This window comes from Suncus etruscus, chromosome 18, assembly GCF_024139225.1.
Source record: "Suncus etruscus isolate mSunEtr1 chromosome 18, mSunEtr1.pri.cur, whole genome shotgun sequence".
Classification (NCBI taxonomy): Eukaryota; Metazoa; Chordata; class Mammalia; order Eulipotyphla; family Soricidae; genus Suncus; species Suncus etruscus.
The window spans coordinates 11319854-11344760 of record NC_064865.1 but is presented as its reverse complement, the minus strand read 5'-3'; the positions used below and the strand labels follow the sequence as shown (position 1 = coordinate 11344760).

The window sequence follows — 24907 nt, the reverse complement described above, 5'->3', positions numbered from 1 at the left end:
AGCTATGTTGTGGTTGTATGTATTACAACACGGATTGGAGTCAGTGATAAGATTTCAAATGAAAATTCATTTCTGACATGAGCAGTGTTTAGATATGAGCCATGGACTCACATGGCAAAGCCTCCAGAAGCTGGCCAGGTGGACCTACCCAGAAATTCATTCTTCAGCAGGAAATAAGGCGCACAAATGAGGGGAGACACCAGCCTCTCCTAAGCCAGATAAAGTCTGGGGTTCATGCACCGCAGCCACCAATGGTGATTTCTGCGGTTCATCATTAGAAAAGGGAGCATCAATTTTCATCTTTTTATTCTTTCCGAAATAATATTAAAATGCTGAAATAGTTAGATATTAAGTAAATCTATGAAACATGTTTTGTGGAATATACCGTCACAAAGTCAACTTGAGTTTTTAAGGTTTTTACCTCCTTAATCACCCAATTGTTCATTTATTTCTGCATTGAGCCAACATTGACTTAGCATATGTTATTCCCAGATTTATAGCAAAAAAATTAAAAAGGCTGCCTTCAAGGTACTTCACAGTTTTATGCAAAGGTAAGTTTGACAACTGATGTTAAAATAGCATGAGTTATGAAAAAAGGAACTGAGTTATCAATAGAGCAATGGGATACAGAGGTAGGGTTCCATCTGCATGTTGTGCCCAGAAGCATATCATGTGGCAACCATTACTTTGCAACATATAGGACAGTCCTGGGTTTGCTGCTTCTACATACAAATGTCTTCATTTGCCTCTTTCAACTTGGCATAAGTAAAAGTCTCACCTAAGTAAAAGGTTCATGAGAAATTTCTTTTCAGAGCCTTTGTCTAAGTCTTCAGAAACACATGAATTTGCCAGTGCCTCTCTGTGCCAAGTTTATACCAACTGCTTTTCTTCCAACAGTCTGATCTTCATGCCTCCGTGACTAAGGATAGGAACAATGACTTTTTTTCACCTTTTTTTAAAGCTCTTTATTTTTTGATGGTTCTGTTTGTTTATATTTTTATATAAATCTTTATTTAATCGCCATGATTACAAGCATGTTTGTAGTTGGGTTTCAGTCAAAATGTTCTTCAAGTACATTTTCTAAGATGCCAATGGTAAACCATGCTTTGCTCTTACTAGGCATTTTATAAATACTTGTCAATATTTAAAACTTTCACTAGGCATAAATGAGGGAATACTATAATAATAGTCATAATAATAATAAGGTTTTGAACCCCATAACCAGAAAGTTTATTCCTTACTACTTTGTTACTAAGCAACTACCAAAGCTTAATTAAAACTGTCAAGATGCTTTTCTTGTATTTGATAAAGTTTATTTAGCTTGTGGATGGAAAATGTATGTGTACTGTGTGTGACTGTGGTTATTTGTATGTGTATGTCTGTGTGTGTGGTTCTGACTAGGTTGCCATACATGAAGAATACAATAATTGACAGTTATTTTTAAAAAATCTAAAAATATCCATTTGCTACCATGTAAACTGGAAATATGCAAGTTCTTCAGATAGACATAGATCTGAACAGCTCTGTACCAGATGATTAAAACCACACAGTCATAATTATCTAGAAGTGGTTATGAGTCAAGACTTTGGAGTCAGGCAAATACAGATTTAAATCTTGGTTCTGCATATTCTAGCTGTGTGACCATGAAAAATTAGTTAACTTCTCTAAAACCCTTATTTCTGCAAATGCTGAAAGAGGATAACAATCCGTACATGTTCAGGTTCTTGTAAGGATGAATAGGAATGCTTATAAGCCACTTAACGTAATGCTTGGCACATGAAATATGCTAGATAAATGGTAATCATTGTTATTGTTAGTCGGGGTGGATAATTGCTGAAATAATTATACAGTTTCCATTTGTTTTGTCCTGTGTTTTAAGGGTAAAGAAAAATTAATCGATTTAAGAAAGCTAATGTAGGAGAACACAGAGGAAAAAGAAATCTTAGAATAAGATCACCATGTAAAGTAGATCCCAGTGCTAAAAAGATGGATTCTGTCTGAATCTTCATATATTGAGTTTCGTGACTTAGGCAAGTTACAGTATCAAACCATCAGTTTTCATCTTTTCCAACATGGGAGCTTCTGTTTCTTAGAATAGACACTGTTGATGGCACTAGAGAAAAGGGTGGATGTTAATAAATGTTTGTTGTTAATGGAAATGTTGACAATTATAGGAATAATTATAAGAATAAATAATTATAATTATAGGAATAAATAATAATAGACATAAAAAGTTTACATTGAACAAAGAAAAAGAAATTTGTTCTCATGTTCCACAGGACTTTTACCTTTTCAAATTACACATGCAATTCATTCCAACTCAGCCTGGACTATTTCAAAATGCTATTCCATATTGTTATGCCAGTCACTTCCAGAAGACCAGGTCAGAGATGAAAGAGAGAATAAGGTGATGGCAAAGAACTCTGAGGGTCTCACTGGAAAATAGCACAGGATCTTTATCCTCCTCCGCTTGAGGATAAAAATCCCTGCAGCCACATATCCCAAGGATTCTAATATTTTCTGAGACTTCACTATGCCTTTTTATTTTAATACCCTGACATCTGGAATCCTAAAAGTCTAATGTTTAACCATAAATATCTGCTGAGATTAAAGAGCTATATACCAAGTTTCAATCTTTGGGACCCATAATTGCTTGGGAAAAGAGAATAGTATTTCCCCCTCTAGCTAGAAGAAAAAAAAAGCCTCTGCATGCGTAGATATAGCAGACAAATTTTCTAACAACCATTTCCTCTCTCCGTTTAGTCCTATCATTTTCTCTCTCCCTCTCCCTTCTTCTATTTTATAATACCATCTTGCTGTCATGCCCAGGACAAATGGGAAGAATGAGAAGCTGGAAAGCTTAAAGAAAATATGCATGTCAAAATCTAGCAACAGAGTTGAGAAAAAGCTGGCCACTCTCTTTTAAGCAGTTTAGCACACAATCTACTTTATTTTCATTTTCTTATTATCGAGTCAGAAACAACTTTATCATGATCTAGACTGACAGGCAAATGCCAGCTTCCTTTTCTTCTTTTTTTCTTTTAAAATAAACCTAATCTTTTATTTGTGATTTTAAGCTAGTCATTTGAAAGGTCACCACCATAGTATACAACTTTCTTTCTCAAGAATTCACATAATTTGAAAAATATTCCATGCCATCACATGGGAAAGAATGAGAATACCTCACCTGCCCTGAAGGTAAATTTGTTCAGAAGTACTTTGCTGGGAATAATATAAAGAAAAGTGTGGGAAATGTACATCATGAGTCTAGGTTTTAAATATAACAATTCAATATAGAGCTCAAAAATAAACTCAGCATTGAAACCACTTTTGATCCATCAATGTATTATAAAAGTTATATTTTGAGGTCATTAAATTTGCTTCAAAACAAGCGAAAATAACAACCTATATTCTTAAAAAAGGGCTAAACACATTTTTTAATTTAAAGACATCTCAGATTATAAATAGCTCTCTATTGTATTAGCTAATGTTCTTCGCACTTTTTTAAAAAAATGGAGTCTATATGTATCCACATATACTTATGTCTGTTGGATTTTGGCACAAATATAGTGTTAATTACTCATGAATATTTGAAAGAGTGCACTTTATATAAATTAAGAGAACTTTATTCACATTCTGTTTTCTTTCAAAAGAAATATAGAACTCTATACTACCTATTATTAAGTCTTGGTACTGCAGAATTATTTGAGCAGGTTTACTTGGATGCCTATATTTTAAAATACAAAATATAAGGATAGGTTAGCTCAAAGTATAGGCTCTCAGATATACATTGATTCTCAAGTGCCCTCATAAGAAAATTGCATTTATTATGTAGATGATTTGGATGATGAATCAGTGCCAGTAATTAAATGCACTTCCTAAACTAAAGAACTATTGGGAAGAAAATGAGGGTCTGACTTGGTTTTTCTCATTTTAAAATTTTAGAATTTCCTGTTTTGTTTTGATTTTGTGAACCAATACTTTTAAACACACACACACATGCAAAATAGAAAAACTCTATTTTACACACAAGTCAAATAGAGTATAAAAGTCCCAAGTTGTATTGACATGATTTAGCAAACCTTAGATTCTTCTGTTCAACGACTTTCTGGATGATAATCTGTCATTATCTCATGGCCCAGGGGGCAGAGTTATGTGTAGTTTACAGGTCAGTGGACAAAATATCGGAACAGTGCTTCTTTGCCAAGTATTTATTTTTCAATGGGGACTACACTAAGTGGTACTTAGGCTCCCAGCTCTGTGCTCTGGGATCTCTCCAGGTGGTGCTTAGGGGACCAGAAGTGGTAACAGAGATAGAATCTGGATAGGCTACATTCACGTTCTATGGTACTGCTTATTTTCAAGCTTGTACCATCCACAATCCATTATTCCACAGCTGCTCATTGATCTTTTGTTCATGTTTATAAAATCTCTTACCACCTTTCTTAGAAATCCTTCAAAGCCATCTTCTTTAGGATAATTCAAATCCAAACATCTTGCTTTGTCTTAGAAAGGAGCAAACTCCTATCCTAGCCCTCTCATTAACCACACCCATTTACACTGTCTTACTCTCCTCTTCAACACATACTGATGAAGGAAAATATCAATGTTGTCATCTTAGCAAGAAAAAAAATGTTCAAGTCATGCTACCTGCCTTTTAACATTCATTATTATAGTTAAGAAGTTGCAAAAGAATATTGAGATTAAATCTTTGATTTTATTCATTCCTCTTTGAACAAAATATAATTTTTATGATAATTGATGGGTCAAATGGTTTCAATGTTGTTTATTTTTAAGTTCTACATTGAACTCCGATATGGTATGAAGCAGTAAGGAAATGAGTACGAAGTCAGCATGGAGATCTCTTCTTTCTGTTTAGCACTACCTAAATGGGTGTTTAATTATAGGGCTTTGTTTTGGTTTTTAGAGGCCACACCTGGCAGTGTTAAGGGCTTACTTCTGGCTCTGGACTGTGGTTGATTAGTGGGGCTCTTAAAATTATATGGGGTACTGGGGATTGATTGCACCTGAGTTGCAGTAAGCAAGACAAGTGCCCTGCTAGCTTTACTATTTAGTACTCAGACCCAATACTTTTTTTTAAATGATTTTGGATTTTCAAATTATCAGATGCCTCCACAAGCAAAAGAAGTCCTTTCTAGTATAATATGCAAATGGTTCTTAAAGGATATCCTACTCGGGATTAGCTGCCTTTCACTTTATTGCCATGCATGTTTCAAAGTTGGCTGCAAATGCAAATTTACAGATAAGTACAAAACAAAATTAACAGCTCACTTTTCCCCTGGCTACACACCCTGCATTACACAGATAGCAAACCCACTGGCACAGTATACTTCATAGTTGATATACATGGATAAATTTTGTTCCTAAAACTGGAGTATATAATAGTATGTTGGAGTCTGTGGATATCAATATTTTTTCAAGTAAACCCAAATGTGCAAAATAATTTTTCAAATTAAAAAATAAACCTTCAAGGTAGTGGACTCCAAGCTGGATATTAAAGAAAATAAAGTAATGATATAAGGATGTCAGAAGTTTAATGCTATTGGAAATACATGAGAGTTGGTTCCAGTGTTTGCCATTTTTATCTTTGTAGTGCTGTTGTCCTTTATTTTTTATAAAATATTACAGAGGAGGGGAGAAAAATAGGCATAATTTTCTTAAGTTTAAATGTATATTGTTCTCATCTATCAGATATGGACAGGACCTAAAAGGCAGCACAGAAGAGAATTATTTAAAATAAAAAATATACTTGATTGGGGAAGGAGGATCTATTCATATTTTGGAAATAAAAATAAAATACTGCAATTCTATTTGAACCAGCAGACACTATGTGCTATCTCTATTGCAAAAAGCGGACAGCAAACAGCAGATTCTCCTGTGGGAATCCTTTCATTTGGTACCTAAAGCAATCTCATTAAAAATGTTATAAAGCTTTAAAATATAGATGATGGTAGCAGTCATATATGTTTAGCCGTTCACATACCCTTATGCTTGTCTCACACTGACAGTGGTATAATAACATCTGCTGGCTTTTAATAGTGAGTCATACTTCCTGACCAAGACAGATAATAAAAAGAAACAAAATAAAACCATTTATAGCATTAAAACCAGTTTCGTTGCATAACTATCATATTGGAACAAATGGTAAGCAACCAACCACATGAGTCCCTCAAACACAAAACAAAGCCAAAAAGAACATTCTTAACTGAAGTACTTGATCAATGTTTTAGAGGACCTGCTTGTAGCGGATGTTCTCAATGCTGCGCTCCTATATTGCTTACACTTTCTTTCACACATCAAAGACTTTGTTAAGGGAACTCATCATTCCCTTCTGAGAAAGAGTTCTCCTGGTCTCAGAAGAGAGTACAGGGCAAGTGCCGGAAATTGTGTAGGAAAAGTCAAAGTTCTGCTGAGTTGCGGCTCCCAGAAGTATCCCTCAGACCATGATAATTTGGTATTTGAAATAGTAAGATCTGCACATCTTCCACTGCTCTGTGGGACCAATGTGAGTTTGTTCTAATGGTTTCCACCAGACTTGAGCTCCAGCTACCACAGTAAAAACCGTTCAATAAATACACCTGACACTTGCTTTCTTCATTTCCTTGTCTCATTTCCTTTGTTTCTCTGCCGATTTAGCTCTCAACAATGCTCCCTACCCAATAAAATAACTCAGTCTCCAGATCTTGTATCCAGGGCATCACAAATTTAAGATATTACCCTTATTCTTTTCCAAAATATAATTGCCATTGAGTAGTCTTGAGACACATATGATAATCCAATGTCACAGAAATGAAATATTCCCTCAACTCCACATATTTAGAAAAGTCACACAGCTATTCACATCCTATTTTAAAGTATTAGGTTATTTTAATCCATAACACAAATATAACAAACACTGAGCCTTTTCTCTTGCTTTTTGTCTTTTAAAAATATTTTTGAAGCACTGCAATCTTCAATACTGTTTGTTAATGATAGGATTTTATGCATACAACATTTCAACACCACAGTCTCCTCTAGAGTGTCTGTTTCCCTCACCATGAGGATATTTTTAATACAAAAATATTTCATTGAATCACTGTGAGGTATAGTTACAAAGTTGTTCATGATTGAGGTTCAGTCATATAAACATCCTTCGTCTAATCAATGCACATTTTCTGCTACCAATGTTCTTGTTTCCCTTCTACTCTCTCCCTTGCCTGTCTCTAAAGTCCATGTTTTTTGGGAGGAGGTGTTCTTTTTCTGAGCCTATTCTTAAGGCAAATAGAATAACTTAATAGAAAAACTATTTGAAATTACATATTGGTAAGTGGAAAAGTACTTTCTATCTTTTATTTTCCTAAGCCATACATATTTTTCACTTATATGGGATTTTGAGAACTTTCAATCCTTCTGTGTAAAATATATACTTTCTAGTTATATTCAACAGATAGAATCAACACAGTGAAATAAATTTTTGCTTTTCATTTCCAAGAATGTAGAAGAAACATTAAAAACCAGTACTATAGGTAAAACTTGTCACTCTGTTCAAAGATAATACTCTAATTATGAAAACATTTAAGGAGAATATGAAAAAGTTAAAGCATGAAAGTGTGTGATATTTAAAATCTATTATGTAGACATTTCAATAAATTCCAAATTTTATAGAGAAACAGTAGTTTGAATAGAAAAATGATGAAGCAAGTAAAAATATATATAAACAAAATGCCTAGGTTTACATGTTATAAACTACTCAAATCAATTATCTGAAGACAAGAGTTTAAATATCATCATAAATAATTCATTGGTTATCAGTAATTAAATCATTTAATTAGGCTATCAAGAAATACTGATAAATCATCCACCATGTATATATATATGTGTGTGTGTGTATGTGTGTGTGTGAATAGGATAACATACATAACATGATCAGGTTTGTTTCCTAAAAGCAAACAGTAAACAAAAAATAAACAAGCTCATATATTATCTCATTTTAAGTAAATAATTCTTTTTTGTTTTGTTTTGGGGCCACATCTAGCAGCACTCAGGGGTTACTCCTGCTCTGCACTTAGAAATTGCTCCTGGTAGACTCAAGGGACCATATGGGATGATGGGAATTGAATCAGTCCCCTGCAAGATGAATGTCATATCTGCTGCACTATCACTCTGACCCCTAAATAAAGTAATTGTGATAAAAAATAAATACACTTGATTGAACTCAAGAATGTAAAGAAAAATCATTATTTTGAAAAGAACACCAAGAGCATCTTTAAAGAATGTTCACTTAGGAAGAAGGAGCCACTTATTCAAAGTAATAAGATGAGGATATTTGAGGTAGAGGAAATAGCCAATGCAAAGGTTGTGAGGTAAGTATAAATTATCATTAAACTAATCCCTATTAAAGGAAAATTAAGATGTGATGCTTACTTAAAAATATATTGCTGAGGACTGAGAGACTGGAATACCAGTACAGTGCACAGGGTGCTTGCCTTGCACACAGCTGATAAGGATTCAATCTCTAGCACCACATGATTTTCTGAACCTGTGAGGAGTGAGCCCTGCAAGCAGTGCCAGAATTAAGTCTTAAACACCACAGGATGTGGTAGCAAAACAGCAATAATAATTATATTACGGAAATTATGTAAGGGAGATAATTGGGAAAAAGTTATTATTAGACACTCTTTCAATTTGAATTTCATTCTGAAAGAGAAAAAAAGACTAGAAGTTGAAAAGTAAACTCTGATATCTGTGTGGGGGAAAGTTAGACTCAAAGTTCTCTAATGGCAGGCAAAAAAGGATAGAAATAATGATGGGAAGACGTAGAAGAGCTTGTACTGGAAAATATAATTTGGGAGGGAGAACCATATCTGATTGTGTTCAGGGATTAATCCTCTCTCTGCACTCAGTAATTACTCCGAGTGGGCTGGGACACCATAAGGGGTCCTGGGATCAAACCCAAGTGTAAGAAAAACAAATAGTATAGCTGCTATATTATCACTACAGTACCAAAAATAATAAAGATTTCTAATGCAGTGTTATGAATAAATATAGCAATTATTTAGGCAGGAAAAACTAAACAAGAAGAAGGTTGTATAGAGAATAGAGACCAAGAATCCCATTTGGGCCTTGCTGAATCTGAGGACCTAATCAACTTCCACATACAGTCAATTGCTTATACCAGAATAAAGTTTAGGGGAGAACCTGAATTAACTATAAAAACTCTTAAGTCATTAACATTAAATGCTATTTCAACCTTAAGCCTGAGAGCAAGTTTAAGAAAAGAATAAAAGTTGTCTGGAGACAAAGCCTTGGAACATAATGCACATAAAGTCTTAGAAGGGAAATAAAAAGACTAAAATGATTCTAAAAAGAATCAAAGAAGTAAAAAGTTGGGAAAATTCTTTAGAATTATTTTAGCTGAACAACAGGAGAAATTATAATTTTTCTACTTCCACAACCAATGCAATTCTTGAATTTCCTTCTGTCTTCGTGCTACAGCTTTTTAGGTAGCTGATTAAATTTTGGTAGTATAAGTTCTACTTAGTAGGAAATTCTAGTAGAAAAGTCTCACTTGCACTAAGACCTCAGGTCAAAACCATGGCACAGACACTGTGTGGCATGTTATTTTTACCCACAAATGCACCAATAAAATATAATATGACATCATTACTTTTTGCATAGGCACACTAAAATGAGGAAATTTTATGTATAGAAAGAGGTTCTTATCTAATAGGGATAAGAACCCATAAATTCATAAATTGTATAATGAAGGGGACCTTCCACCCTGAACATTTGTCAAAGATGAAAGTATTTCTCCCTCATTTCCTAAACTTTCTGTTGAAATGTTAACACACCTGGATTAGAGGGCCAGCACCACCCTCCTGGTGGTTGGGGATCTAGAGGATAAAGAAAAGAGTCTGAGGGGAAGGGAAAAGAAAGAAGCAGAGAGACAGGAGAGAGAAGGATAGAAGAAGCTGTTTGGAATAAGCTTCCCATAGAAGCCATGTGAGGAAAAGCATATGGCAGATAAGGCCTTGGAATAAAGCAAACTGACTCAAATGAAACTAACTGACTACTCGTGAAGTATTTCTCTGCACTACTACACTGTGTCTTCAGACCCGTCCACAGAAGGGACTAAAGGTGCAGGGCCATACCGTGCTGAAAAATGCCACACCCTGACATGTGCACATTAGTCATTATCTTTTATATTAAATCAACAATGGGGACTTGACTTAAACCTCAATGGATCGATTATTGACTGTCCAATGCCAAACCCTGGATCCCTACCTTAGAACGGGCACAGTTCTCTGCCCCGGCACCAGGAATCAAACACCCCTTGGGGGAGGCTCTACTACTGCTTTGGCACCAAATTACTCAAGGGTAGGTTCATATGACACCCTATTGGTGAGGAAACAGCAACAACTTGATCTAAGGGCAGGTTGTCCTACCTCTCCACATAATGGAGAAATGAAATCAGAAGATGCTTCATCCTAGATTCTGTACAAAAACCAAGATCTCTAATTACAGAAGACTGACTTTACTCTGTATCTCTTAGGCCAAGTGAATTTCCTTTCTAATTTTCCTAACGTTTACTGCAGCTATGCAAAAACACACACACACACACACACACACACACACACACACAAAAAAAAAACCCTACATCTGCTCCCCCCTTTTTTCTTCTTTTAATTTTATTTATAGCTTCTAGATAGGGGTTCCTGCCTTTTTTTACAGAACCATAGATCATGAATCATCTTGTTCTACCTCATATTTCTATATCCTTCTACAAATTGAAAAAAGAAAAAAAAGTGGACGGTACCCATGGGTGAACTGGTCTCAGGAGCATTGAGTGGAAAGAAAAAATGGTCAGATCTAAGTACCCAAACCAATATTAAGGACAATGGAATCAAGAGACCCAAACTATAACACGCTATACAGAAAATGGACCCGTTACACATAGCAGTCAGGGGTCTAAGGTGGAGACAGGGGATGCATGCTGGGAACTATGGTGCAGAAAGGTCAACACTGGTGGTGAGAATGACCCTAATTCACTGTCACTATATACCTGAAATAGAGTTATGAAAGACTTGTAATTCACATTGATTTCAATATTTGTTTAATCTGTGGCACTAATACACCACAAAGGCACTTAATACACCACAAAGGCACTGAGGGAGGAATAAAAGAACATGCAAGTTATAGTTATTCCCATGACAGTATACTTCAAAGGTAGAGGAAACCCTGTAGCTCTTAGGCCAAGGAATTCCCTCTCTAATATTCCCAATATTTACTGTGTCTATGCAGGAAAAAAAAGCAGCACAAAATAATCTTTTTAATTTATTTATCTATTTTTTTATTTCTATGTTTTAGTTTGGATATTGAAGTTGTGGTCTCCAAATTTTTTTCTTATTATTTCTTTTTATTTATTTCCCCCTTTTTGTGCTCTGTTATGTTTTTATTTCAGGACCATGGTTATTATGTGGTGCTTGTCTTTATTGCTGTAGTGCTCACTGGATTTTTTATTTGATATCTCCCTTTGTATTATTGTGGTGTTTCACTTCCTTTTTCCCCTTCCCTCTCTCAAACTGAGGTTGAGAGCCTCTTCTAGAAGGACTCCACCCGTTTTCTACTTATTTGATTATTACCTCCATTTAATTGATTTTCTTTTCTTCAAACAAAACCAAATAACTTGAACCATCTAGTACCGCCTCTCAAATAGAGAGGGAAATAGTGGAGGGTACCAAGACCAAACAGTTGTATGATCACTAAGTAGTAAGCTAGACACAGAGGGGACCACTTATACTGGCAGCCCAGGGGTGAGGGTAGGGTATATAGGATGCAAGATGGGAATGGGGTTGAAGGGAGGACAACTTTGGTGATAGGAATTCCCCTGATTCATGGTTAATATGTACCTAAAATATTACTGTGAAAGATATGTAAATCACTTTGGTCAAAATAAAAATTATTAAAAAAAATCTGTGGCACTAATATAAAAATGGGCTTTCTCATGAAGGGTAAAGCAGTGATATCAATATACCTCTTAAGTATTCAATATTGCCTGGAAATACAACCAGACAAGCTCTTTCACACAATTCCTCTCTCTATTAGAGACATGGAGTACAGACACAACTGACCTGTGTTAAAGAAGGATCCAGTCCATTCCACCTCTGTTTTAGGAAATACAGAAACTGGTGGAGGTAGACCCAATGTTTTTCCATCCAGATCTTTAAAGAGATATTTTCCTGGATTTTCACAATCTGATTCACGACACACTAGCATTTCCAAATTTTTCCTGTACAGAAAAAAATAATTCTCAATCAAAACAAGATGAAGATATTTATAGCCAAATTGTTCTTATAGAATATATGCAGTAAGTTTTTACTAATAATAATTTCATAAATATTAAGTCGAGTGAGTATATGAGTAAGACATTACTATTAGCTAAGTTGGATATTTGTCTATGTAACTTGACATGTTGTTAATTAAAAATAAAATAAACTGTATCCAGATATTTCTACCAAACATGGCATAATTATTTCTTTTTAAAACTTTTCAGTATTTTAATATTATTATTACAGATCTCAATTACATGAGCTATTTTCAAACTTGGGAAAGGTACTTTTTTAATTTTATAAATATATATTAAAAACCAACACAAGTTGACTTATACAATGGTTACAAAAAGATACATCATTTAGTCATTTTTCAGAATTTAGAGTTAAGGAGGATGTATAAAGCTATAGACAACTGAATATTAAATTATTGAGATTTTATTTTCCTTATAAACTGTTGAGGTATCAGTTATAATAACAAAATCTTTATTTCATGCCAACCCTATGTCACATTTTGACAAAGAATAAGATACTAATATCATTTCACTTTGTTCAATAAGTAAGAAATTAGTAGAAAGAATATCAGACAGTATAAGACAGACTGTGTATCTGATAATATTAAGTACACAAACATAGGATTATGCAGGTATATAATTATGTTGTATACAAAATTTTGTACTTAAAAACCATCATTTTTTCAATAACACTTTTATTTATTTTTGAGGGGGCACACCCGTTTGATGCTCAGGGGTTACTCCTGGCTAAGCGCTCAGAAATTGCCCTGGCTTGGGGGGACCGTATGGGACGCCAGGGGATCGTTCTTCCTTGGCTAACGCTTGCAAGGCAGACACCTTATCTCTAGCGCCACCTCACCGGCCCCTCAATAACACTTTTAAACAGATCCATTGTTGGTCTAAACAAACTTCCTAACCAGGACAATTTTTATTCTTTTCTTCTAACTAACGAACTCTTTTCCAGTGTTGTGGAAAAGTAAAATCGTGTTCCAGACTTTCGCCATCGCTTTCATAGCACAAAGAATTCTTCATCTGACTTTTAATTTTGAACAAAATTTTCAGAACATATGTTAAGAACTCAGCTAGTGTTCAGCATCGAGCCTGAATGCCAATCTCCATTTAAGCTATATTGTTCATTCATGGATTCCTGACTGCAGACATCATCTTTTTCTACTATTAGTCCCTACATAAGAGCTCACTCACAAGTGTTCAGATCTCCTAAAAAATGAGTGACAATATGCTCCATGAAAAACTGAAGAATTACAATCACTTCTTGCCAGTAATTTTGAAAGCATCTCAAGGAAGTAACTCTAATAAAGAGAAAACAATAAAATATGTCAATAAAACTTGTACCCCGTCACTTTTGCCCTTTTGTCAGCTAGAGAAAGTGACATGCTAGCCCAGATTCAAAGGAGAGATAAATAGCCTCTTTAGTGAAAGAGAATGCAAAATCATATATCAAAGGACATGACTCTGAGAGAAGAAGAATTAGAATCAGTCAATTGCCAATTGACTGTCTTTCTGAAAGAATTTAATTTTTATTCCTACCTATGATTTTCTAAAATGTTTAGTGCGTTGAACAATTAGCAGATATTTTACAATTTGACCCTTTGTGAACATAAAAACTGGTACCTGGATTGTGATGCCGGGAAGTAGAATTTGTTTTTATCTGGGATATTTAGCATTGAGGTCCTCTCTGCTATTATGGGGTGCACAAGTCTAGTATTCTCTACGTTGGGCTGAATGCATATGTCCAAGTCATCACTAGAGCAACTTTTCACAAAATTAGAAAAGGTGACATCTAAAATTGTAAACATGCAAAATTAGACCATGTAAAAAATTCAGCCATCGACATAGTTAAAACAACTAAACACTTTTATAATAATACATGTCCAGAGGTTCTTCTGGTTTACTTATAGGAATTAACATAAACCTTGATTTTTTAAATGTATAACAGTGCATGAAAATCTTTACAGAAAAAAAAATTCTAAAAGACTTGGTTAAAACCCTTTCATTAGTTTTACTAAAAGACACATCGATTTTTAGAAGACTTAACTGAGTGGACAGTAAGTACACCAGTACCAAAGAAATCTAACAGGTTCACTGCACTTAAATTTTAACTCTCATTTCCCCACCAACTATTGAACAACTAGAAATGAGACATAGTCTCTATAGGTTTTTTCCATTGAATAATAGAAAAAAATAGTACCATCTAGAGACTTGTGAGCAATTAAAATAAATCATTGTCATAAAACCTCTTCAACATAAATAAAATGGTAACTATATATTTTTTTAATTTGGGGGTCATAACTTGCAGTGCTTAGAGATTACTCCTGGATCTGTACTGAAAGATTACTTTTGAAATAGTTCCAGGTACCTATCTAACGTACTACCTCTTCAGCCCCTATTTTTTGTTTGTTTTTTGGCCACACCCAGTGACATTCAGGGGTTGTAGAATTTTTGGCTATACGCTCAGAAATTGCACCTGGCTTGGCAGACCATATGGGATGCCAAAGATCGAATCCAGGTATGTCCTGGGCAGTCGCATGCAAGGTAAATGCCCTACAGCTGTACTATCTTTCTGGCCCCAGCTTTTAAAAAGATTCATTCACTGTCATTGTAAATAAATATTTTTAATTATAGCTATTAATACACAGAAGAACAGAACCATATCACCTAGGTTATTCTGCACTTTTTGTTAATATAATATCAAAATATCACTAAAGATTCTCTGCAGAGATCAAAAATTGCACTGCTTATATAAATCCAAATATCCTACCTTGAAGTTTCATGATGCCTGAAATGGAATGGGCACTCCTCACTTTATGCCAAGGATCCTGAGGCCACTGATTTGGTACAGAGAGAAATTCAGGCCAGAGAATACCAACTCGACCCCCTCTTGGATTAGATGGAGCACGATAAGTAGATGTCAAATTTTCAGAGTAAGGCTTAATTCTGTCCAGAATGCAGTCAAAAGAGGAGCTAGTGGCCACAATGATGGAATTCCTGAGAACAATCTGTACATTTTCTGTGAAGCTCTGTGAAACATATACTACAGCCCAAAGGCCAATAGCATTGTCTACCAAAGTAATATTCTCTATCTCCATGCTATTTTCTACGTAGAGCATGGCACCATAGTCAAAGTTTTTGAATGCCAAAAATCCCGAGATTCTAGTACAGTTGTCAAGTCCACTTTCTTTGTAAAGATGAAGGCCATGAAGACTTGAGTGAGCCACATTGTCAGACCAAATAGCATGAGAAGGGAAGCACCTGTGACCCCGGATATGAAAGCCAAGTCTTTCTGATCCTGCCACAACATTGCCACGGAGGGTGATATTTTGTGCTAGGTTCACTTTGATTCCAGCTACCCAAATAGTAGACCAAGCTGACTGTGTTGTTAGAATTACAAGGTTATTTGAGAGAGAATAGGTCTGACCTTCTAAATCTATGCCATGGCCAACTGTGCCAAATACTACATTGTCATTGAAAAGTATCCCTTCACTGGCAGCTGCATAAATGCCCCCACCACAGTTTTGGTGCATAGTAGAAGATATTACCCAGGATCCTGCTGACACATTAGTGATTTCAATTGCTGAATATGATGGTGAACCTAAATTCTTCATCTCTACATTCAAAAGTTGAAGTACACCTGAAAAAAAGAATGTATATCATCATGTACTTTCTAAACCTTTCAACAAAGGCAGAAGGAAGATCCACTTTTGAACAGCGAATACACTTTCACATTAAAATGTTTATTCTCAAAATTATCAATTGTCTATGTTCCGTGCCAGCCAGTCCCATTTACACCATTCAAATATTACATGAATGATTTTGAAAGTTTTACTTTTTTAGTTGAAGAGTCTTATGAAAATATGAAAATAAATAAAAAGGAGATAGAGGAGAAAAAGATAAACTTTGAAGACAGGCATAGATAGCCTAATAGTCCTATGCAATTATCTGCAGACCTGTAATAAGTAACTGGATATAAATGAAAGAATTATGTTTCTGACCACATATATTAAAATCCTGTATCCCTTTCTGTATCTCAGTGATATACAATGAATACTTTATGTCAATATTTATTTTAAAATTATATATTTTATATATACAGATAATAAACATTATATTTATATATATTGACATATACACTTTATGTAACATACAAATGTATGCATTATGATATACCTAACATGTATATACTGAACACTGATATATCATAAGACAGATAACATGATTGCCACAAAAAATAAAAGCTAACAACATGACTATGGGGAAGTTATATGAATTCACTATAACCACTAACTTACTTAGTATTCATTATATACCATACATTTATCTAAGACAAATATTATATACACATTATTCTATACAAATTGCATTTTCACAAAACCTTGAGTCAGGCACAGATAAAGAAACTGAGGCAGAGAGTGGCTACGGAACATTCTAATATTCAGACCTAGGAATATTATTGCAAATTTTGTGCTATTAACAGTGTAGGCAGAATAAATGCATTTTGTAATACTTCAGGTAACTGAGCTCTATGCTAAATACCAGTCAAGTCAGTATAACCTATGTAGGTCCCAATTTTTTCCTCACTGTTGTTATTTCGTTTTGTTTGGGAAACAAAGTTGGTACATCTTAGAAGCTACTCCCGTCTCTGTGTTCTGGCTGTTCATGGGGTGATCTGAAGTCCCTGTGGTACCAGGCATTGAGTGTAGGTCTTTTTCTGCCAAGCATCAACTCAGTCCTCTGAACTATTGCTCTATGTCCTCTCCTTTTTCTTTTCATTTACAGTACTTCTAAAAGTAAATTGTGATTATTTCTCTCACTTAATATGGATATTATTTTAACATGCATAGTGTTCAAATTCTACAACATTACCCAATTCTTCTTCACATGAAAAAAAAAGAACTTTGCAAACTGCTGCCATGAAGAACAAGTCCTGCTAATAAAAAAGTAAATGTCTTTATGGTTGGGCAATAAATTCCATCTTGAAATTTTGAAACAACTCTAATTGAAGCTGAGGCATTGGGTGACGTAGAAATAGTCAAAGAATGATTAAGCAATCACAAATTATTTGTCCCCTAACATCACTTTTAAGACACTATTTGGGTCCCTTGCCAGAGTTGAAAAGATAGAAACTATTCACTCAATACTCCTCAGATAAGGGGCTAATATCGAAGATATACAAGTTACTGACAGAACTTAACAAAAAAAATCTAATCCCATCAAAAAATGGGAGAAGAAATGAACAGACAATTTATCAAAGAAGAAATACAAATGGCCAAAAGGCACCTTTTGAAAAAATACTCCACATCCCTAATCATAAGGGAGATGCAAATTAAAACAACAATGAGGTACCATCTCATGCCAGAGAATGGCAGACATCACAACACATCACAAAGACCAAGAACAATAAGTGCTCGTGAGGATGTGGGGAGAAAGGAACTCTCATTTATTGCTGGTGGGAATGCCTTCTAGTCCAGCCCTTATGGAGATTCCTCAAAAAACTGGAAATTGAGCTCCCATATGATCCAGCTATACCACACCTGGGGATATACCCTAGGAACACAATATACATGCATGAACATGGAATCTATTATGCTGAGTGAAATAAGTCAGAGGGAGACATGTACGTCCATGTATAGGAAAATTTCATGACTTCATCTCTTCTGACAGCTGCATAATATTCCATTGTACATATGTACCACAGTTTCTTTAGCCATTCATCTATTGAGGGGCTTCTTGACTGTTTCCAGAGTCTGGCTATTGTAAACAGCACTGCAATGAATATAGGTGTGAGAAAGGGATTTTTGTATTGTATTTTTGTGTTCCTAGGGTATATCCCTAGGAGTAGTATAGCTGGATCATATGGGAGCTCAAGTTCCAGCTTTTGGAGGAATCTCCATATCGCTTTCTATAAAGGTTGGACTAGATGGCATTGCCACCAGCAGTGGAGAAGAGTTCCTTTCTCTCCACATCCCCGCCAGCACTGCTTGTTCTCATTCTTTGTGATGTGTGTGAGATGGTACCTCATAGTTGTTTTGAGTTGCATCTCCCTGATGATTAGTGATGTGGAGAATTTTTTCATGTGCCTTTTAGTCATTTGTATTTGTCAAAGTCTATTCATTTCTTCTCCCCATTTTTTGATGGGGTTAGATGATTTTTTCTTGCAAAGTTCTGTCAGTGCCTTGTATATTTAAAAATATTTAAAAATATTAAATATTTAAAAAAATAAGTAAATAAATGTAGGAGTTGAAAGAACCAAGTATAACTCAAGTGGAAAAAACATTTACTTTGTAAGGATATTCTGGGCCCAGAAGTCAATATTTTACATCGTAAGGCTACTGGCCTATGAGGCACCTGAGAATGTTGCAGCAAAGTGAAAAAGTAAGTTCTTCACAGATAGGAGTCTGTAGAGGACATTAGGGGGAAAGTGGTGAAATTTGAATCCATCTTTAGTTTAGCTAAATTAATGTTTTGTTTGTTTGTTTGTTTGACAAATGCACCAGCTTTAAGACAGATATTACCAGTAAGGAAAACTGGGCATACTAGAAATCTTTATACTTATTCTATCTTTATTACTGTTTTATTCTATACTGTTTTGTTTCTCTATACTATTTTTTATTTATATACTGTTTTTCTTATTCCTTCACATTTATTATCATATAAAAATAAATATATTATATATCCGGCATCATAAATGAATTGCAGAGATGAAGGTTCTGAGTACAAATCAAAGCATTCACAAAATCTTGCTGGGGATTTACAAATAAAAACAGGCAATTTTTATTACAGCTTTCATTTCCTGTATCTAAAAGTAAAGATTCCTCTCTCACAGAGTATTAGAAATAACGGTTAAAAAAAAAAAAAGAAAGAAGGGTTTAAATGAGCTAAAATGGGTATGAAAGTCAGCATATATTTTGCTTTATCCAAAGAACTCTCGGTTTCTTCCACTGAAATGAATTAGAAGTTTAGAAGTAATGTCTAGTGCTTAGCAAGCAAAGAAGTCTTGCTGCTTATTCAGCTCTGACTTGGTGCTCAATTCTGAGAAATGCCTTCGATCCTGTTCCTGAGAGAGAACATGCTTCGGTGAAACCCACAGTTTTAACCAAAAGCATACCTTGTTATGTTCTCTCTCCCAAATTACTCATCTTCATATCATCAGGACGGTCTTGTACAAGACTCAGAAGGGTACTGTAGGAAAGGGTTTCTCAGTCTGTTGCTACTGGCATTTTGGATCAAGCCATGATTTCTCAGGGAGGATGTTCTCTGCATTGTAGGGTGATTAGCATCTAGTCACCTTTTGAGGCCAGAAGCTCTTTCCAGGAGTAATAAGCAATATTATCTCCAGATACTAAAAATAGTTGGTAAGTCGGGGGGGGGGGGCGGGAGAATGACTTTTGTGGACAATGGATGAAGAAAGAACTTTATGACCTAGACATTTTGAAACTTGATTTCAAACTGGAGAGATTGATCTGTAAATATGTTGCTTGTCTTGCATGTAGCTGATCCTGAGATTCTGTCTTAAGACCCAAACATACTTTTTTTAATCTCTTGTTTTAGGGACAAAACCCAGCAGTACTCAGGGGCTAATTCAGGCTCAGTGTTTGGGGACAATGTTAGGATCAAACCTAGGGCTTCTATAGGCAAATCACTTCCTTCAAGTATCCCCTACTCTTCAAACAATGTTTTTTAATATACTAGAAAAATATGTGACAACAAAAAGTGTTTTGTGCTTGAAAATATTTCGAAGTAGTCATATTCTTCTGACAAGCCTTTTCAGTATTTTGATTATGCTTTAATTTGTCTTTAGTGACTTTCTCAAATGGAACTACCTATAGTAACCGTCTTTCCCAAATGAAACAGGAAAAAAAACCTGAAATAATATGTAAGAATCATTTGAGTTTAAGAAATAGAGTACTAAGGGACTGGGGCTATAGTTCAATTTGCCTTGAATGTGGCCAACTTAGGTTTGATCCCCAACATCCTATATGGTTCTCCGAGCCTGTTAGGCAAAATTTCTGAGTGCAGAGCTAGCAGATGTGGCTCGGACACCACCAAGTGTGGCTCAAAAACCAAAATAATAATAATAATAAAACTTTAATCATAAAGAGAATACTAATCAAATAAGTTTACAGCATTCTAAAAGAGCTAAAGCTTGAGAAAAATGAGAGATTGAATTGATCTTTAAAAATCTAGAATATGGAAATCATTTTAATTAAATTTGTGCTATTAATTTATTGTATGAGCTGAGGCCTGCCATCAGATACAACATGCTACTGGGAAAGAGTAATAGAAATGCAGGAAAGATAAAATTCAAGTGTTCTTTAAATCAACTATAATTTCAAAGCGGAGGAAATTTCACATCTGTGGAAGATGTTTTTCTTTGAGGTAAAAATGTGCATTTGTGCCGAGCTCATATATTATTTTAACATCACACTGATAATTAAGCACAGATTAGGAGAGAAAATTCATAGCTCCTTCGAGCACAAAAGAGCTATCTATTTGGACATTTTGTTTTATAAATGAAAATTCTCATAGTTGGAATTTCTGAGTGTCCCAGCTGAATAGGCTCCAACTGGTAATGCTTAATGCCTTTAAATTTCATTTACCTGAAAATTGTTCACCGCTGGACTTCCTAAAGGACCCCACAAGGATTCTCCCCTTACAAGGTAGATCAGGTTGGATCTGTATATTTCGGGTCAAAAGTCCAACTTCGGCAGCCAGGCGAATGGCTCGGCCATCCTCCAAGACGTGGACATTTCCTGGGGTAACAGGAATTGGGGAAAAAGAAAGAGAAGAAGAAAAGCATCAACCACCACTTTAAAACCTTGTTTCTGAACTCACCAGCTGGGGCCCATGGAGGCTGACAAATAAAAACACCTTTCTCCTCTCAAGTCTTCCCAACATTAAGATCTGCTTTTCCTCGGGCAGTCTCCACAACCATCAGCTGAGAAATGAAAAGCCAGTTCCCAAGTCTCTCTTTGGCATCAGCTTTGAGGCTTTGAGCAAGAATTCATTTCTCCTCAATAACTCTGGGTACTGGGATAGGGACGTTAGGGCTGTCTTGGTCAGTTTGGAGGAGCTCAGTATTAAATGACTTAAATGAATCAGTATTCGACTTCTGCATTGGACTGTCCTTTGTACATCGAGCTAGATTCTAAACAATAGGAATTCCCAGATGCTGGGGCAATAGTGTGTAGGGGTGGGGTGGGGGGCGGCAAGGGACGCAAAATCTACAGCAGCACCCTTTCATGGTGGAAGCCAGAATAGCCCCCTGAGCTCTGGACAGAATGCTGTTCATAGCACCCCACCAGCCTTTCATTTTGTGTCTTGCTGACCAAGGTTTCTTTTTCCTCCTTCACATTTTGCAAAAGAAATCATCCTCGCAACTGCTATTTAAAAATAGCTGCAAGTATTGTCTTGTTGAAAACATGCATTTGCCCCGAAAGTGTCAGAGATGAGAATATATTATCCTAATAGAAAATTTCAAAATTTACATGCTTTATTACTGTACACATAATACTATTAGCTTACTATTAGTTCTATTTTCTGGGTTAGTTATACTTATCAGAATAAACCTGTGGGTAAAACACTCAGTACTTTTTCGTGAGAAAGAGATGTTTAGCTTTTTGCTTCAATTTTTCTTTAATTTTGGTTTTTGCAGTTGCAGTGATAGTACATGAAATGAAATTCACATCAAGAAGAACAGATTCTTTAAGTACAGAAAAGGTTTGTATTTAAATTAACTATCACATTCTAAGTATTGTGTGATTTAATATGTCAGAATGTGAACTCTAAATAGCTTCCAGTGAGGTTTATTCTGACTTGGTCATGGAAGTACCAAATAATATTTAAAGGATTATTAATCATTCTATCTTTCAATTTACCATTAAAAAGAAAAATGGTTTACATTGAAAAAAACTAATTTTAATTCTAAATAATACAATAAAATAATAGAGATACACAGCGACGTTGGCCAGCAAGTGGGAATCAGACCAACGGTCCTCAGATAGACTGAAAAATGCTTTCTTATCTGTTCACTTCCCTTACACAATAAATCAAAGTTTTACCAATGTGCCTGTGTTTCAGTCGTTCATGTAGCCAAATAGTGCGGCCCTTGACTTCTTTTACATTAAGCACTTCTGCTTCATGAGGCTCATAAGAAGAGGAGCTAAGAACAATTTTGTCAAAGGGTCGCCAATCCACTGTGTCCTCTAATATAATTCTGCAACAGAAGCAAGATGGTATCAAGCATATTGACGGTACAACACAGGTCACCTAAAAAATCCAGAGACATCACTGGAGCCAATACCCCAACAACAAAATACATTATAATAGCATACCAAATGAGAGAAAAGAGATTTTTACAAAAAATGAAAGCAAATGGTCTGTCTTACCTGTATACTCTATTTAGAGAAAATGTATGGATATTTAAGATACAAGCATCTGGAAAGAGTAAGTTTCCAGATTTAAAAAGTGCTGTCTAGAGGCCACAGCGATAGGACAGTGGTAGGGCATTTGCCTTTCATGAGGTCCCCCGAGCCAGGGATGATTTCTGAGTGCATAGCCAGGAGTAATCCCTGAGCGTAAATGGGTATGGCCCAAAATCCAAAAATAAAATAAAATAAAATAAAATAAAATAAAATAAAATAAAATAAAATAAAATAAAAAGTGCTGTCTAAAAATCATTCTCAAAAAGTGAAATCTCTGTGTCTAGAGATTTAGTATAGTCTATAGAGTGCCTACTTTTCTCTTTACTGAGGTATTTGAACCCTGGTACCTCAAAAATCCAGGAGGCCTGCCAGGAGCAATCCCTGACCACAGATACAGGAGTAAACCCTGAACACTTCTGGTCCTCAAGCAAAACAAAAAACAGGACTCTTCCTCCTTGCTTAGGGAACTGTTTGGATACTGAAGGTTTTTCAGAGAGACCTTCTCTAGAATTTTCTAAAAGTGATACCATGTTTAACCAAGCTAGTATTATGCAAAATTGATATACTTTCATGAAGTGAAACAGTATGAATCCTATGCTCTATGACTAATTCCCTAAATTTTTTGAGCTTTATATTTTCATTTCACCTGCTCTCTTTCTGAACTGGGCCAATTCACCCCTCCTTAGGCAACCTGGTGGTCCCCTGCTCCCCGCTGGTCACCATCTTGATGCCGAACTTAGTGTGGACATCCAATAGGCATAGTGCACTACAGCCCAGAACTCCTGGATTCAAACTATCCTCCGGTTTCAACCTCCCAAGTAGCTAGGACTACAGGCCTGTGCCACCACACTTGGCTATATTTTCATTCGAAAAGTGACAATATTTAAGGCTTTCCTCCAAGACTAGTTCCATAGGAACTAAATACGTGCATCCCTTGAGCACACTGTTAAATGGGTCATCCTCCTCCTCATCATCATCATCACTATTATTTGATTTTTTTGGCCCACACCTGGAAGTGCTCAGGGGTTACTCCTGGCTCTGTACTAAGAAATCACTCGTAGCAGGCCTGGTTGACTATGTGGGATACTGGAATCAAACTAGGACTAGTCGCATGCAAAGCAAATGCCCAACCCACTGTACTATAGATCCAGCCCAAGTGATTATTTCTTTTATAATTTTTTAAACTTTTATTGATTGATCCATTGGTTGTTGGGTCACCCCCAGAGTTGCCTAGGGGTCACTCCTAGCTCTGCACTCAAAAATCGCCCCGGCAAGCTGGGGACCATATGGGATGCCAGGAATCGAACCAGATCACTCCTGGGTCAACTGCATGCAAGGCAAATGCCCTATGGCTATGCTGTCTGGCCCCACCAAGTCATTATTTTTAAATCATATTTAATACATATATCTACTTAGTCTTACTGTTGCCTTGCTTTTACTACTGAAGACTGTGTCTATTTTGACATTCAGAATCCTCAGCGCCATTCCCAACTTCAATGATATAACTTTATTTTAATGGAAAGTCTCTTTTACTTATGCACAAATTTTAATTTTAATTCTTTTTTTTTCTTTGAGTTTTTGAGTCACACCTGCTGGCACTCAGGGGTTACTTCTGGGCTCTAGGCTCAGCAATCACTCGTGGCAGGCTGGTGTGCAAGGCAAATGCCCTACCAGCTATGCTATCAATCTAGCCCCATAAATTTGAATACATTTTAATGGATTTTCCTGTAAAAGTTTTGCAGGCAAGAAGTCCACATGCATCATATAGTGGTTGAACAAATGGTATGCACCAAAGACTAGAGTAAATTCTAGAGTCATAAATATATACCATGGTATTTTGAAAAGTGACAACTTTGATCTTGGCTTTACGCATACTTAAGAATTCTACTATGTGGGTAAGTATTTACAGATTTTTTTAAGTATTTACAGATTTTGCATATACAAAATAACATCAAATATAAGAAAGAAATATATAAAAATAAAGGGAATAATTACTGGACCAATCAATGACTCTGTTATGACTAAAGAAAATATTATCTAAACCTGTTCACTTTAGTTAAATAAGAAAGAGAAATACTATTGTGAATTAGCATAATTTTAATAAATGTAATTAGAGTCTTCTGTT

The 24907-nt window shown here is 35.5% G+C and overlaps 1 protein-coding gene across 1 annotated transcript in view; it reads right to left on the bottom strand.

Moving 5' to 3' along the window:
- The window catches only part of PKHD1 (PKHD1 ciliary IPT domain containing fibrocystin/polyductin), a 507893-nt gene that overhangs the window by 128526 nt on the left and 354460 nt on the right, over positions 1-24907 (bottom strand). The window contains exons 55-59 of the mRNA XM_049765224.1: positions 22420-22574; positions 20959-21111; positions 15123-15992; positions 13976-14144; positions 12132-12289 (exon numbers count right to left, since the gene is read on the bottom strand). Of these exons, the coding sequence (XP_049621181.1) occupies positions 12132-12289; positions 13976-14144; positions 15123-15992; positions 20959-21111; positions 22420-22574 (1505 nt within the window). The remainder of the gene's footprint in view (positions 1-12131; positions 12290-13975; positions 14145-15122; positions 15993-20958; positions 21112-22419; positions 22575-24907) is intronic.